This window comes from Phycodurus eques, chromosome 16, assembly GCF_024500275.1.
Source record: "Phycodurus eques isolate BA_2022a chromosome 16, UOR_Pequ_1.1, whole genome shotgun sequence".
Taxonomy (NCBI): Eukaryota; Metazoa; Chordata; class Actinopteri; order Syngnathiformes; family Syngnathidae; genus Phycodurus; species Phycodurus eques.
Window position 1 is genome coordinate 11075880 of NC_084540.1, and position 13239 is coordinate 11089118.

At 46.3% G+C, this 13239-nt stretch overlaps 1 protein-coding gene across 1 annotated transcript; it reads right to left on the minus strand.

Annotated features, from left to right (window-relative positions):
* Positions 1–2139: 2139 nt before the first annotated feature.
* On the minus strand, positions 2140–3420 carry kcnj12b (potassium inwardly rectifying channel subfamily J member 12b). Its single transcript, XM_061700172.1, has one exon. The coding sequence runs from the start codon at positions 3418–3420 to the stop codon at positions 2140–2142; it is 1281 nt and encodes a 426-aa protein (XP_061556156.1).
* Between the last annotated feature and the right edge of the window lie 9819 nt (positions 3421–13239).

The following is a 13239-nucleotide window of genomic DNA, read 5'->3' on the forward strand; positions in this document are numbered from 1 at the left end:
ATGTATTAACATATGGCAAACGCTACAGACGGACACTATTTTAATTGCCAAAGTTGGCTGTAACAAGTTTTGCTCTGACCAAACGATCAGGGCGGAAAAATGCTGACATCATCAAGGGCCGGTGATCTGACCCTGTGAGGATGAATTTGAAATCTGATTGGTTAAAGGAAGAAGTCCCATTGCTAATATAATTTAACAGACACTGAGGTGGCACGGTTGCCGACTGGTTAGAGCGTCAGCCTCACAGTTCTGAGGACCGGGGTTCAATCCCCGGCCCCGCCTGTGTGGAGTTTGCATGTTCTCCCCGTGCCTGCGTGGGTTTTCTCCGGGCACTCCGGTTTCCTCCCACATCCCAAAAACATGCATGAATTGGAGACTCTAAATTGCCTGTAGGTGTGATTGTGAGTGTGAATGGTTGTTTGTTTGTATGTGCCCTGCGATGGGCTGGCAACCAGTTCAGGGTGTACCCCGCCTCCTGCCCGATGACAGCTGGGATAGGCTCCAGCACGCCCGCGACCCTAGTGAGGAGAAGCGGCTCAGAAAATGGAGGGATGGATGGATGGATGACAGACACTGCTAATTCTTCTAGATTGACATGGCAGTACATAGAGACTGAAATCTGATTGGACAAAAAAAAAATCTAACATCCACAAAAACATACTTGAAGCAGTGCAGCCAAGAGAAATGCTACGAAATGAATTAATGGCTGTTGGGAATAAATTCATACAATTTCATGGAACAAATATTTTATTGAGGTTATAAATTTAGATCAGTACTTCTGCTATTGTTCAAGCCAGCAGAAAAGGCATTGCTGGCCCTGATCTACCACCATGGCTACATTGCAATAAATACAATGTCTATTTTGGTTATATAGCTGCAGGATATGAAAGCAGCAAAATATTAACATGCTCCTCAGTATGATTGTTCAGGTTTACCTAATGTTGTGTCCGGTATGCTATGTGAAGTTAAAAGGGTCAAAAATAAGTGTACGCTAAAGGGTTGACAAATGTGCTGTATTGTTATTATTATTTATTTTTTTAAATTACACATTATGAACTATTAGGTGGGCGGCACGGTGGCCGACTGGTTAGAGCGTCAGCCTCACAGTTCTGAGGAGCCGGGTTCAATCCCCGGCCCCGCCTGTGTGGAGTTTGCATGTTCTCCCCGTGCCTGCGTGGGTTTTCTCCGGGCACTCCGGTTTCCTCCCACATCTCAAAAACATGCATTAATTGGAGACTCTAAATCGCCCGCGGGTGTGACTGTGAGTGCAAATGGTTGTTTGTTTCTATGTGCCCTGCGATTGGCTGGCAACTAGTTCAGGGTGTACCCCGGCTCCTGCCCGATGACAGCTGGGATAGGCTCCAGCACGCCCGCGACCCTAGTGAGGAGAAGCGGCTCAGAAAATGGATGGATGGAACTATTAGGTTTTCAAAGGGGTGGAAAATTTCTGGAAAATCCCTTGAAAGTTTCTGGTAAATTTCTATGGAAATTTAAGATGGGGACCTAATCACCTATCTGTATGCATCTTAAATTTTTAAACCTGTCCTCCGTTATTTGCTGAACAACTTACTTGCTGTTTTTGCTTCGGCCATCCCAGTTAAAGTATTACTTTGGCACCATCTTGTGGCATCTTGCTGCCAAGGAACTGTTGAAGTAAGTTGAGGAATTTTTACTAAGACAAAAGTAATGCTTTGTCACCCACCACATTGTTGCATCTTGGTGCCACGGAACTATGTTGAAGTGAGTTGAGGAGTTTCATTTAGAGAATAGTAGTGCTTTGCACCATCTTATGGCACCTATAGGCAATTATATACTGGTTAGGTCCCTACTAGCATGAAAGCTAGTTGTTTTAGGCAGGACTATGCTAAGATGTATTTCCCCAACTTTATTTGAATTCCATATTAAATTCTAATCTTCAATTTTGTAAATTCCTAGTTTATTTCCATTTATTCCCATGAATTACCATTAGTTCCCAGAAAGTTTCCCACTTTGAAGATTCTGAGGATTTTGCAACCCTATAAACGTTGCAGTCATGCACACTATAACAAGAATCCTATAAATAGTTTGTGTGGTGTCTTTATATGCATTTTTATCCATCCAACAGCAAACCAATACATCAAAGTTCTGTAAATGTCAAGTTTAAATCTCTGATTCTTTACTGGATGATTTTTGATCACGTTCAGGGGTGCTGTGCTCACTCAGCAGAGCTGTAGAACACTGTCTGTCTTCTTCTTTGTCAAAGTCTGCTTCCTCCTCCTCGTCTCTACTGATGAAGGCCAGCTCGTTCTCGTAGCAGAAGGAGTTAGCGCCCGACGTTGGGAACTTCCTGTCCTCCATGTCCCTAGCGCTGCACCTCGGGGTGGATGGTACCTCGAAGGTCTTGTGAAAGTAGACGTAATCTATCCTGTACTGGCTCTTCTCCTCGAAGATGAGCGGCTCGAAGCGGTGACCCCAAAGGATCTCTGACGACAGGTAGGAACTGCGCGCCTGCGTCGTCATGGCGGTGGCTTCCACCAGACCTTCTAATATGATCACAATCTCGAAGTCGGAGACATCCAGATCTTGTTTGCTGATGCCAAACAGAGGACTGTCTTCATCGATCTCATGGATGACGGTGATTGGCGCGACCAGAAAGAGGCGGTCGGTGCCTCTGTCGTAGCCTACGTTCATGTCGATCTGATCCAGAGGGATGTACTCGCCCTCCTCTGTGTAACGAGGCTTGACCAGCTGGGCTCGCACGTGAGCCTCCACTATATGGCTTTTTCTTAGATTGGCTACCCTAAACATGAGGCACAACTTTCCGTCACGCATGGCAATTACTGCGTTGCGGCTGAACAGGAGTGTCTCCGCTCGCTTTTTCGGCCTCGCCATCTTCGCCATAATGGCGCCAATCATAAAGGCGTCGATGACGCAGCCTACAATTGACTGAAAGACCACCATGAAGACGGCAGCGGGACATTCCTCTGTCACGCAGCGAGCTCCGTACCCGATGGTAGTCTGGGTCTCAATGGAGAACAGGAAAGCAGCCACGAAGGTGTTCACCTGTGTGACGCATGGTACGAAACTATCATCCTCAGCGGGATGCTCCATGTCGCCGTGCAGGAGGCCGATCACCCAGAAGGCCAAGCCGAACATCAGCCAGGACACCACAAACACCAGGCTGAAGACCAGGAACATGTAGCGCCAGCGTATGTCCACACAAGTGGTGAACATATCCGATATGTAACGACTTGACTTGTCGTCCATGTTTAAGAAGTGGATGTTGCACTGGCCCGTCTTGCTGACGAAGCGGCTGTGTCTCTGGCGTCTGGTGTGGATCTTGCCATTGCCGAAGCTTCCCACAGCAGGCATGCTGCTCAGTCTCAGGCCTTCCTCTTCACACGTCAGCAAACCGTGCTGGTGGGCTCTTCCCACATTCATGCCTCAGCGAGGACGGCCACGTGGCTTCACGCGATCGGGCTGAGACATACACCACAGGCTTGGCTTCGTCCAATGCAGACTGATAGCTCTCTGTAAAGAAAGGGATTTTAACCCTTAATGGGGAAACTCATTATGATGCGTTGACAAATGTATGACACAAAAAACCCAAATTCTTTGTGTGTTTAAACATACAGTACATGGCCAGTAAAGATTATTCTGATTCTTTTGACACAGTAAAACAGAAAATATAAGGGCAGATATATTTTATCAATATTTTAGCGATTTCTTTTCTATTTTATTTAAAAACTTTTATTTATTTATTTTTACAAACGGTCTTCTATTTTTCAACAAATTATTTATCCCCGCTAAGAAACTGACAACATGAGCAGAATCATGTTCACATTATTCTCCGTATGACAAGAAAGGACCTGAGTGGAAGAAAATCACAGAGCCAATTTTGCTGTCCATACCATAATATGGCATATTTGAAACTTTTGATCCAAGGTATGCGCTTCCAAGCTGTGAATATTTCCCAAAGCTGGCCTTGCCTCACCTGTACAACTTTCATGGCAAAAGAGCAGGAGAGCTTGAATCCTGCACGTGCGCAGGGGGGTCAGATTTATGCTATGTCGCAATAATATCAACACTTTTAATTGCCCCAAAGCTAAGGTAGGGAGGTTTTGTTTTATTTGCACACTGACTGCCATATCTAAGCCATTTTTTTAAAATGATACAATATAATTTATGGGGGCACGGTGGGCGACTGGTTAGAGCGTCAGCCTCACAGTTCTGAGGACCCGGGTTCAATCCCCGGCCCCGCCTGTGTGGAGTTTGCATGTTCTCCCCGTGCCTGCGTGGGTTTTCTCCGGGCACTCCGGTTTCCTCCCACATCCCAAAAACATGCATGAATTGGAGACTCTAAATTGCCCGTAGGCATGACTGTGAGCGCGAATGGTTGTTTGTTCCTATGTGCCCTGCGATTGGCTGGCAACCAGTTCAGGGTGTACCCCGCCTCCTGCCCGATGACAGCTTGGATAGGCTCCAGCACGCCCGCGACCCATTGTGAGGAGAAGCGGCTCAGAAAATGGATGGATGGATAGAAGTCTTTGGTCTACTGAGTAAAACTGTAGATACATATGGTCATTATATCACTGCAACACACCACTGGTCTAATTATGTAGCGACCCTTGTCGGGAAAAGCTGAAAGTCAAAACGACAACATTTGTATTCTATTATATTTATTGCTATTACAATGGAATAATTATCATTTTGCTGATTAGCTGGGAGATATTTCAATGATACAATCTAATAGAAAGGTGTTCAGATTGTATTTTAAACACACACTTATTGATGTGGTATCGAGCCCAGTGAGTGGTACCAAAAATAAGTGGATATAAATATGTTTGTTCGTTTTGAGCAAGTCTGTTGAAGTAAACTGCGCCTTACAAGGCTTTGATGCACCAAATAAGGTTTCTTGCTCTGAAACTGCTTTAGCTCACACTCCTGTCTACATATACTGTACACATATGATGGTTGATGATGATTTAAGGAATTAGGCTCTCAAATGGTTTCCTCAGTAACGACATTTGTGTTTGTAGCTATTGATAAAGTCTTCAGAAGATGGATGCATACCGGAGTACCAGTCAAGATGGGAAAGATACGAACTGAAAATAAAGTTACATCCACTTCAGTGATTTTTTTTTTCTGTTGAACACGGTACAGAAATAGCCAGCTAATCTAATGCGCTCCCACTTTATGTGACGTATCATCTGTTTCTCACAGCTGGCATAACTATTAGGCCGGAGCCACTGATGAGGCTGTCTGATTCCCTTGTGAGAATGTGCTGGAAACCACTGTGTCTCGAGCAAAGATAGGACATCATAATTTCACATGCAAACTTTATGCAAGTGCTTCAAGTACTTTGAGAGAAGATGAAATTTTCAATCAATTCTAAGTGAATATTCATATTTTAGAAATGTCCTCATTACAATACTTTAAAAAAAAAAACTTTTCATCATATTACTTACACTGCTATATATTATATCATTGCATTTCATAACGTTTTTCTTTATTTTATTGCTGATTGGCTGGGGGAAATCAGACAGTTCTGCCTCCTGGGTCCTGATAAAGGATTTAGGCTAATGTTATTACTTGTCTGCTGTTAGGTCATAATTGGGGAGTCCCAAGATTAAAAGTCAGTGAAGCATGAAATTGAAGTGTTGGCACACAAATCCAAAAGTTATTTATGTTAATGCAGACTAAACTGGTGTCATATGTTAAAGTCACCAACTACATGTATTGGTCTTCAATGGAAATTCTATTCATTTGACGTCATCAAAACTTTACTCTATTAAGCTGCAGAGACCCCAAGGACAGGACTTTAACTGGGTCAGTGCAAAACGACACGATGCTTGGCAGTTCGCTGCAAGCACATTGGTTGGGCTATCATTTGGTTACATTCCATCCTAAAACTTTATTTAAGTCTAAAATGCACTATATGGACAAGAGATTGACATGTGGCTGGTTAGTTCATTAATGTGGGGTTGGACAAGGCCCCTTAATTCTGCTTGAATCTTACCAGTGTATACTGTATATTCTTCCTATATTTTTATACAGTACATGAACCACATGGGATACAGTACTAGGTCGCAGCCCTTAATCAGTTAAGTAATCAATCGGGTGTTGGGCTAGACTCCTTAGTTTCCCCCTGAATCCTAGTTCTTCATCTTATTATAATATGCTTGCAAATTTGTAGGAACCGTTTGGTGAAGACCCTTTTCTGTTCCGGCATGACTTTTGTACCAGTGTACCAAACAAGCTTCGAAGAGTATGCACTTGAAAGAGCCCTGACCTTTGGGGTGAACTAGAAGAGAGATTGTGAGCCAACATCTGCGTTCTAGTATTGAAATCTAAAAAGGTTTGCTCGTGGGTATGGATTGATTGTGTTCGTAGGAACCACAAGTAGGCGGCTCAATGCGTTAGTGGTTAGCAGATCCGCCTCACAGGTCTGAGGTTGGGGGTTCCAATCCTGTGTGTTCTTCCTCCCACATTCCAAAAACATACATGTTAGGTTTATTGAAGATGAATTATGAATGGTCGTTTGTCTATAAGAGCCCTGGCAACCAGTTCAGGACCAGGTTGTACCCCGTCTTGCGCCCAAGTCAGTTGCGATCGGCTCCAATTCACCCTTCTCCAATGACCCTAATGAGGATATGCGGTGTAGAAAATGGATGGAGCCACAAGTAAATACCATAGACTATTTGCGTATTTGCAGAGTATGATTTATTTGCAGTGCATCACCAAGTTGTGCCTGTATATGAATTTGTGTGTGTACGTGAGTTACTTCACACTTGCTGCCTCACACTGCTCTAGTTGCTAGGCGTCAGGATGATGATGATGAGTGTCCGAGGTGCACTATTATCTAATATATGCTATAATAACTGTCCGCCTGCTGCTGTGATCTTAATGCTGTAGCAGAAATTAATTTAATCCTCTGCTGCCATGAAGAATGAATACAAATGTAGAGGCTGCTTACCTTCAGTGCAGGGTGAAATGTTGATTTTTATTTTACTTCCAGAACTTTTTCATTTGGCCAAACCGCTGCATGTTTCTCTGCAAGCTTCTTCGTTTGTTCTTCTGTTATGGGTAGAACCACTCTATCCTTGTGAGGCAAAAAAGTGCATGGCCACTCAACACATTCATCTCCACAAGTTTAAATGCACCTGTTCCTCTGGTCACCGAGGACAGCATTACAACCCCGTCCTTAACCAAGTTACTGCTTGGTTGACAGAAAAAGAAAGTAGTGCAAGGTACCTTTGATCAAAGTCCCAAAATTTCCAGCTTGAATTATTACAATGAATTGAGCACAGCTCCTCTTTTGTCCCAATTGAGATATATTTGGGCTTGCATGGCCTCTGAAATGCAAAGAGAAGTAAAAATCAATCCCTCAAGGATAATTTTGGAGTAATCTGTCATCCTCCTCCATGTGTCCGCAACACTTTGTCAGTGTATCTGCTATGTCTGCTGGTTTTGCTGAAGATCCCACTTTGTATCCCACATCCACAGGACTATTGCGCACTGCTCAGCCCTCCCCTTCCCTCCCTTTGACTGTGTCATGGTACATACTTGGTATTTGGAGACGGAGCGCTCTTGTCTTACCGAGTGTGGCACCGGTCAGAAATACTTACACTATAACTACTGGCTTATACAAGACGAATGTCCACTGTAGACCTCGAACATTATTCCACTGGATTTGACTGGATGTGATTATGGTTTGCGTAGGTTTGTTAGTTCTGCTGATTGTGTACTAATGATGTTGCACCAAGAGTTAACCTCCTTGACGTGTTTGGTTGGGGTGTGTTGTGTGGCTTTACTATTAAATCCATTTATTTTCACATACGAGAGAAAATGATCAGATAAACAAACACAAATATGGCACACCATTATTTGTTTTCACTTTTGTTAACAATTGAACCTTGGCAGACATCTGCACTATACTGAGCGCTACTATTGTTTTTGGATGTGTTGGATCTACTGTGAACCCACGTAAATAGGTAAATTCGCAAATGGTGAACCTTCAAACCGATCCTCCGTTATTTGCTAAAACGCACCCATTTGCTTTTTTTGGTTCCCTTTGGTGGCATCTTGGTGCCAAGGAACGTGAAGTGAGAACCTTGTTTAGAAGAAATGAGTCTCTTGCTGCAATGTTTTTTTTTTGGGCGGGGGGGGGGACAGGGGGTTGTCAATTACTCGCAGATTTTCGCTACCATACTAGGGCAAATAATGGGGGCTCTCTGTACTTCGATTGACATTAGAAATGCTGTGGCTAGTGCTATTGTCTCATAGAAAGAGGGTTTTGTCCTTTTTCTTAATCTGTTCTGTCAAGGTATAGTATTTCAGTTTCCTCCCACAGAATCCCATTAATGGATGTGTATCTAATACTGTCTTTGGTTAGTGCATGTATATTGGGTCAAGAGCTTTATTCTACCTGTTTGTGAAGAATCAGAAACTAATTAGCTTTGGAAATTTTTCAGTACTTGGTTAGATTCACAAGATAGTTTTAGGATCTGAGGGTCATTGGCCTGACCCACATTCAGCAGCTTCTGTCACTCAATATTGTGTGTATGTATATCTATACAACAGCCACCAAAGTCACGTCAAATATGGGTGTCGTTTTTCAGATCATAATAGATCAAACTGGATATTTGGGAGTATGCTTTTGGATGATGCTCCGTAAACAGTCATTTTTGCCCTGTGGACCAAAAGTGTAAAAATTATAAAATGTTGAATTGTCAATTGCTTTGTGGTATTGTACTCACACAAGTGCGAGTGTATGTAATGTTTTTGTACCAAGCAAAAAAAAAAAAAGTCTTGCTTCATATAGGCAATCTATAATGAAAGCAAAACTGTGGGCTTGTGAAAGTGATGCTCTCAACTTTTAAATGGGTTAGAAATCCTGTCAATATATGGCAGATCGGATGTGGGGTTTACAGCCAGTGGAACACACTCTGCAAGTTATTTAAAGTCTGCAAAGTGGGCCAGCCTGGAGCCCACTCGGGACTCGGGCTGCATTTGATCATATTCTGATCACCTTTCAAATTAATAGCAGACGCAGCCCTGATTCAGCCACAAAGTTATGCATGTTGTGGTTTGACCTGTGCGAAGAGGAGACGTCAATCATGTTTATGTTTTAGTGCTTAGGTGGACTGTTTATGGCAGGATTAACACGGCAGGTAAACAATTATTATGTAAGACTGGAACCATCTGTTAAGGCCGGTACGAGCAGCGCTCACGCTGGTCGTGTTTTGTTTGTTGCGTGTCTCCGCACTTCATTTTTGCTATTGTTCTATTTTATACACTCTCTAGGCACTTCATTACCTTCTAATTGAGCTCCAAAGCAAAGTTTAAGTGTACAAAATGCTTTTAGATTTCTCCATTTGAATCTGTCAGATGTATTACTGAAACAATATGTTTATTATTATGCTTGTTGTTTGCAGCAGTAAAGAAGTGCTCTGCAGTTTCTAATTCAAAATTTATTTTCTTATTTAGCTATACAGCTGAGTTGGGGCTTTTGTTGCTTTTTATATGATCAGCACAAGGCAGACATTTCCTATATTTAAGCAACCTGAAAACATTTTCTGTTATTATTTTTATTTGTTGAATTTATCTTCAGGTTGTAAAATGGAAATCATGAAAATGTGTCAGACAAAATGGCTGTAAGATGTTCTGTTAAAGATATGAATACAAATTATTGGCTGGATTGGATTATTTTACAATGTTGAAGAAGCACAGTCTTTTCTACCAATCTGAAGGATCCTGGTGACTTCCAGAAAAATCTACAACAGAGAGAAATTAATTATACATCCAACATTTATGTATGCCTGTATGGCGGAAGACTGACTAATTTAATATCTCTATTATCACAATAGTCTCTTGTTGACATTTTCTTAGATATCCATTTAACTAAAAATTTCTAAAATTCGGAGAGGGTATTAATAATTTTGGACTTTGCTCAATGTGACCATTCCTTTAAATTCTGAATTCAAAAATGTTTCCAGTTTTTATTATTAGCATTGTCTAGATACTCAAAGACCCCTAATGATGACGACAAACAATGGACTTCGTTTTCCCTTGCTCGGACGCGGATCACCGGGGCCCCCCACTGGAGCCAGGCCTGGTGGTGGGGCTCGAAGGCGAGCGCCGGCTGGCCGGGCCTGCACCCATGGGGCCCGGCCGGGCACACCCCGAAAGGGTAACGTGGGTCCCCCTTCCCATGGGCTCACCACCTGTGGGAGGGGCCATAGGGGTCGGGTGCAGCGTGAGCTGGGCGGTGGCCGAAGGCAGGGACCTTGGCGATCCGATCCCCGGCTACAGAAGCTGGCTCGAGGGACGTGGAATGTCACCTCTCTGGCAGGGAAGGAGCCCGAGCTGGTGTGTGAGGTCGAGAAGTTCCGACTAGATATAGTCGGACTCGCCTCCACACACAGCTTGGGCTCTGGTACCAGTCCTCTCGGGAGTGGTTGGACTCTCTTCCACTCTGGAGTTGCCCACGGTGAGAGGTGCCGAGCAGGTGTGGATATACTTATTGCCCCCCGGCTCGGCGCCTGTACGTTGGGGTTCACCCCGGTGGACGAGAGGGTAGCCTCCCTCCGCCTTCGGGTGGGGGGACGGGTCCTGACTGTTGTTTGTGCCTATGCACCAAACAGCAGTTCAGAGTACCCACCCTTTTGGAGTCCTTGGAGGGGGTGCTGGAGATTGCTCCCGCTGGGGACTCCATTGTTCTGTTGGGGGTCTTCAATGCTCACGTGGGCAATGACAGTGAGACCAGGAAGGGAGTGATTGGGAGGAACGGCCCCCCGATCAGAACCCGAGCGGTGTTCTGTTATTGGACTTCTGTGCTCACCACGGATTGTCCATAACGAACACCATGTTCAACCATAAGGGTGCCCACACGTGCACTTGGCACCAGGACACCCTAGGTCGCAGTTCGATGATCGACTTTGTGGTTGTGTCAACGGACTTGCGGCCGCATGTCTTGGACACTCGGGTGAAGAGAGGGGCGGAGCTGTCAACTGATCACCACCTGGTGGTGAGTTGGCTCCGATGGTGGGGGAAGATGCCGGTCTGACGTGGCAGGCCCAAACGTATTGTGAGGGTCTGCTGGGAACGTCTGGCAGAATCCCCTGTCAGAAGGAGTTTCAACTCCCACCTCCGACAGAACTTTGCTCATGTTCCGGGGGAGGCGGGGGACATTGAGTCCGAGTGGACCATGTTCCACGCCTCCATTGCTGAAGCGGCCGACCGGAGCTGTGGCTGTAAGGTGGTCGGTGCCTGTCGTGGCGGCAATCCCCGAACCCATTGGTGGACACCAACGGTGAGGGATGCCGTCAAGCTGAAGAAGGATTCCTATTGGGTCTTTTTGGCCTGTGGGACTCCTGAGGCAGCTGATGGGTACCGGCTGGCCAAGCGGAATGCAGCTCTGGTGGTCGCTGAAGCAAAAACTCGGGTATGGGAGGAGTTCGGTGAGGCCATGGAGAAAGACTTCCGGACGGCTTTGAGGAAATTCTGGTCCACCATCCGACGTCTCAGGTGAGGAAAGCAGTGCACCACCAACACTGTGTATAGTGGGGATGGGGCGCTGCTGACCTCGACTCGGGACGTTGTGAATCGGTGGGGAGAATACTTCGAAGACCTCCTCAATTCCACCGACACGCCTTCCCATGAGGAAGCAGAGTGTGGGTTCTCTGAGACGGGCTCTCCTATCTCTGGGTTTGAGGTCACTGAGGTAGTTAAAAAGCTCCTCGGTGGCAGGGCCCCAGGGGTGGATGAGATTCGCCCGGAGTTCCTAAAGGCTCTGGATGTTGTGGGGCTGTCCTGGTTGACACGCCTCTGCAACATCGCGTGGACATCGGGGACAGTGCCTCTGGATTGGCAGACTGGGGTGGTGGTCCCCCTTTTTAAGAAGGGGGACCGGAGGGTGTGTTCCAACTACAGGGGGTCACACTGCTCAGCCTCCCTGGTAAGGTCTATTCAGGGGTGCTGGAGAGGAGGGTCCGTCGGGAAGTCGAATCTCAGATTCAGGAGGAGCAGTGTGGTTTTCGTCCTGGCTGTGGAACAGTGGACCAGCTCTACACCCTCGGCAGGGTCCTCGAGGGTGCATGGGAATTCACCCAACCAGTCTACATGTGTTTTGTGGACTTGGAGAAGGTGTTCGACCGTGTCCCTCGGGGAGTCCTCTGGAGGGTCCTTCGGGAGTATGGGGTACCGAACCCCCTGATACGGGCTGTTCGGTCCCTGTACGACCGGAGTCAGAGTTTGGTCCGCATATCCGGCAGTAAGTCAGACTCGTTCCCGGTAAGGGTTGGAAGGCTGCCCTTTGTCACCGATTCTGTTCATAACCTTTATGGACAGAATTTCTAGGCGCAGCCAAGGCGTAGATGGGGTCCGGTTTGGTGGCCTCAGTATTGCATCTCTGCTTTTTGCTGATGATGTGGTTCTGTTGGCTTCATCAAGCCGTGAGCTCCGACTCTCACTGGAGCAATTCGCAGCCGAGTGTGAAGCGGCTGGGATGAGAATCAGCACCTCCAAATCAGAGACCATGCTCCTCAGTCGGAAAAGGGTGGCATGCCCTCTCCAGGTCGGGGACGAGATCCTGCCCCAAGTGGAGGAGTTCAAGTATCTTGGGGTCTTGTTCACGAGTGAGGGAAGACTGGAACGGGAGACCGGCAGGCGGATCGGTGCAGTGTCTGTTCGGTGCAGTGTCTGTTGTGGTAAAGAAGGAGCTAAGCCGAAAGGTGAAGCTCTCAATTTACCGGTCGATCTTTATTCCTACCCTCACCTATGGTCACGAGCTGTGGGTCGTGACCGAAAGAACGCGATCCCGGATACAAGCGGCCGAAATGAGTTTCCTCCGCAGTGTGTCCGGGCTCTCCCTTAGAGATAGGGTGAGAAGCTCGGTCATCCGGGAGGATCTCAGAGTAGAGCCGCTGCTCCTCCGCATTGAGAGGAGCCAGATGAGGTGGCTGGGGCATCTGATTCAGATGCCTCCCGGACACCTCCCTGGTGAGGTGTTCCGGGCACATCCCACCGGGAGGAGACCCTGGGGACGACCCAGGACACGCTGGAGAGACTACGTCCTTCGGCTGGCCTGGGAATGCCTCAGGATCCCCCCGGAAGAGCTGGATGAAGTGGTTGGGCAGAGGGAAGTCTGGGCGTCCCTGCGAAAGCAACTGCCCCCGCGACCCGACCCGGATAAGCGGTAGAAAATGGATGGATGGATGGATAGATAATAGATAAAACTCTGTAGTTGTCTACAGTTGT

Coding starts and splice junctions, on each gene's coding strand:
- kcnj12b (XM_061700172.1), bottom strand. CDS start 3,420: ATGAATGTGGGAAGAGCCCACCAGCACGGTTTGCTGACGTGTGAAGAG.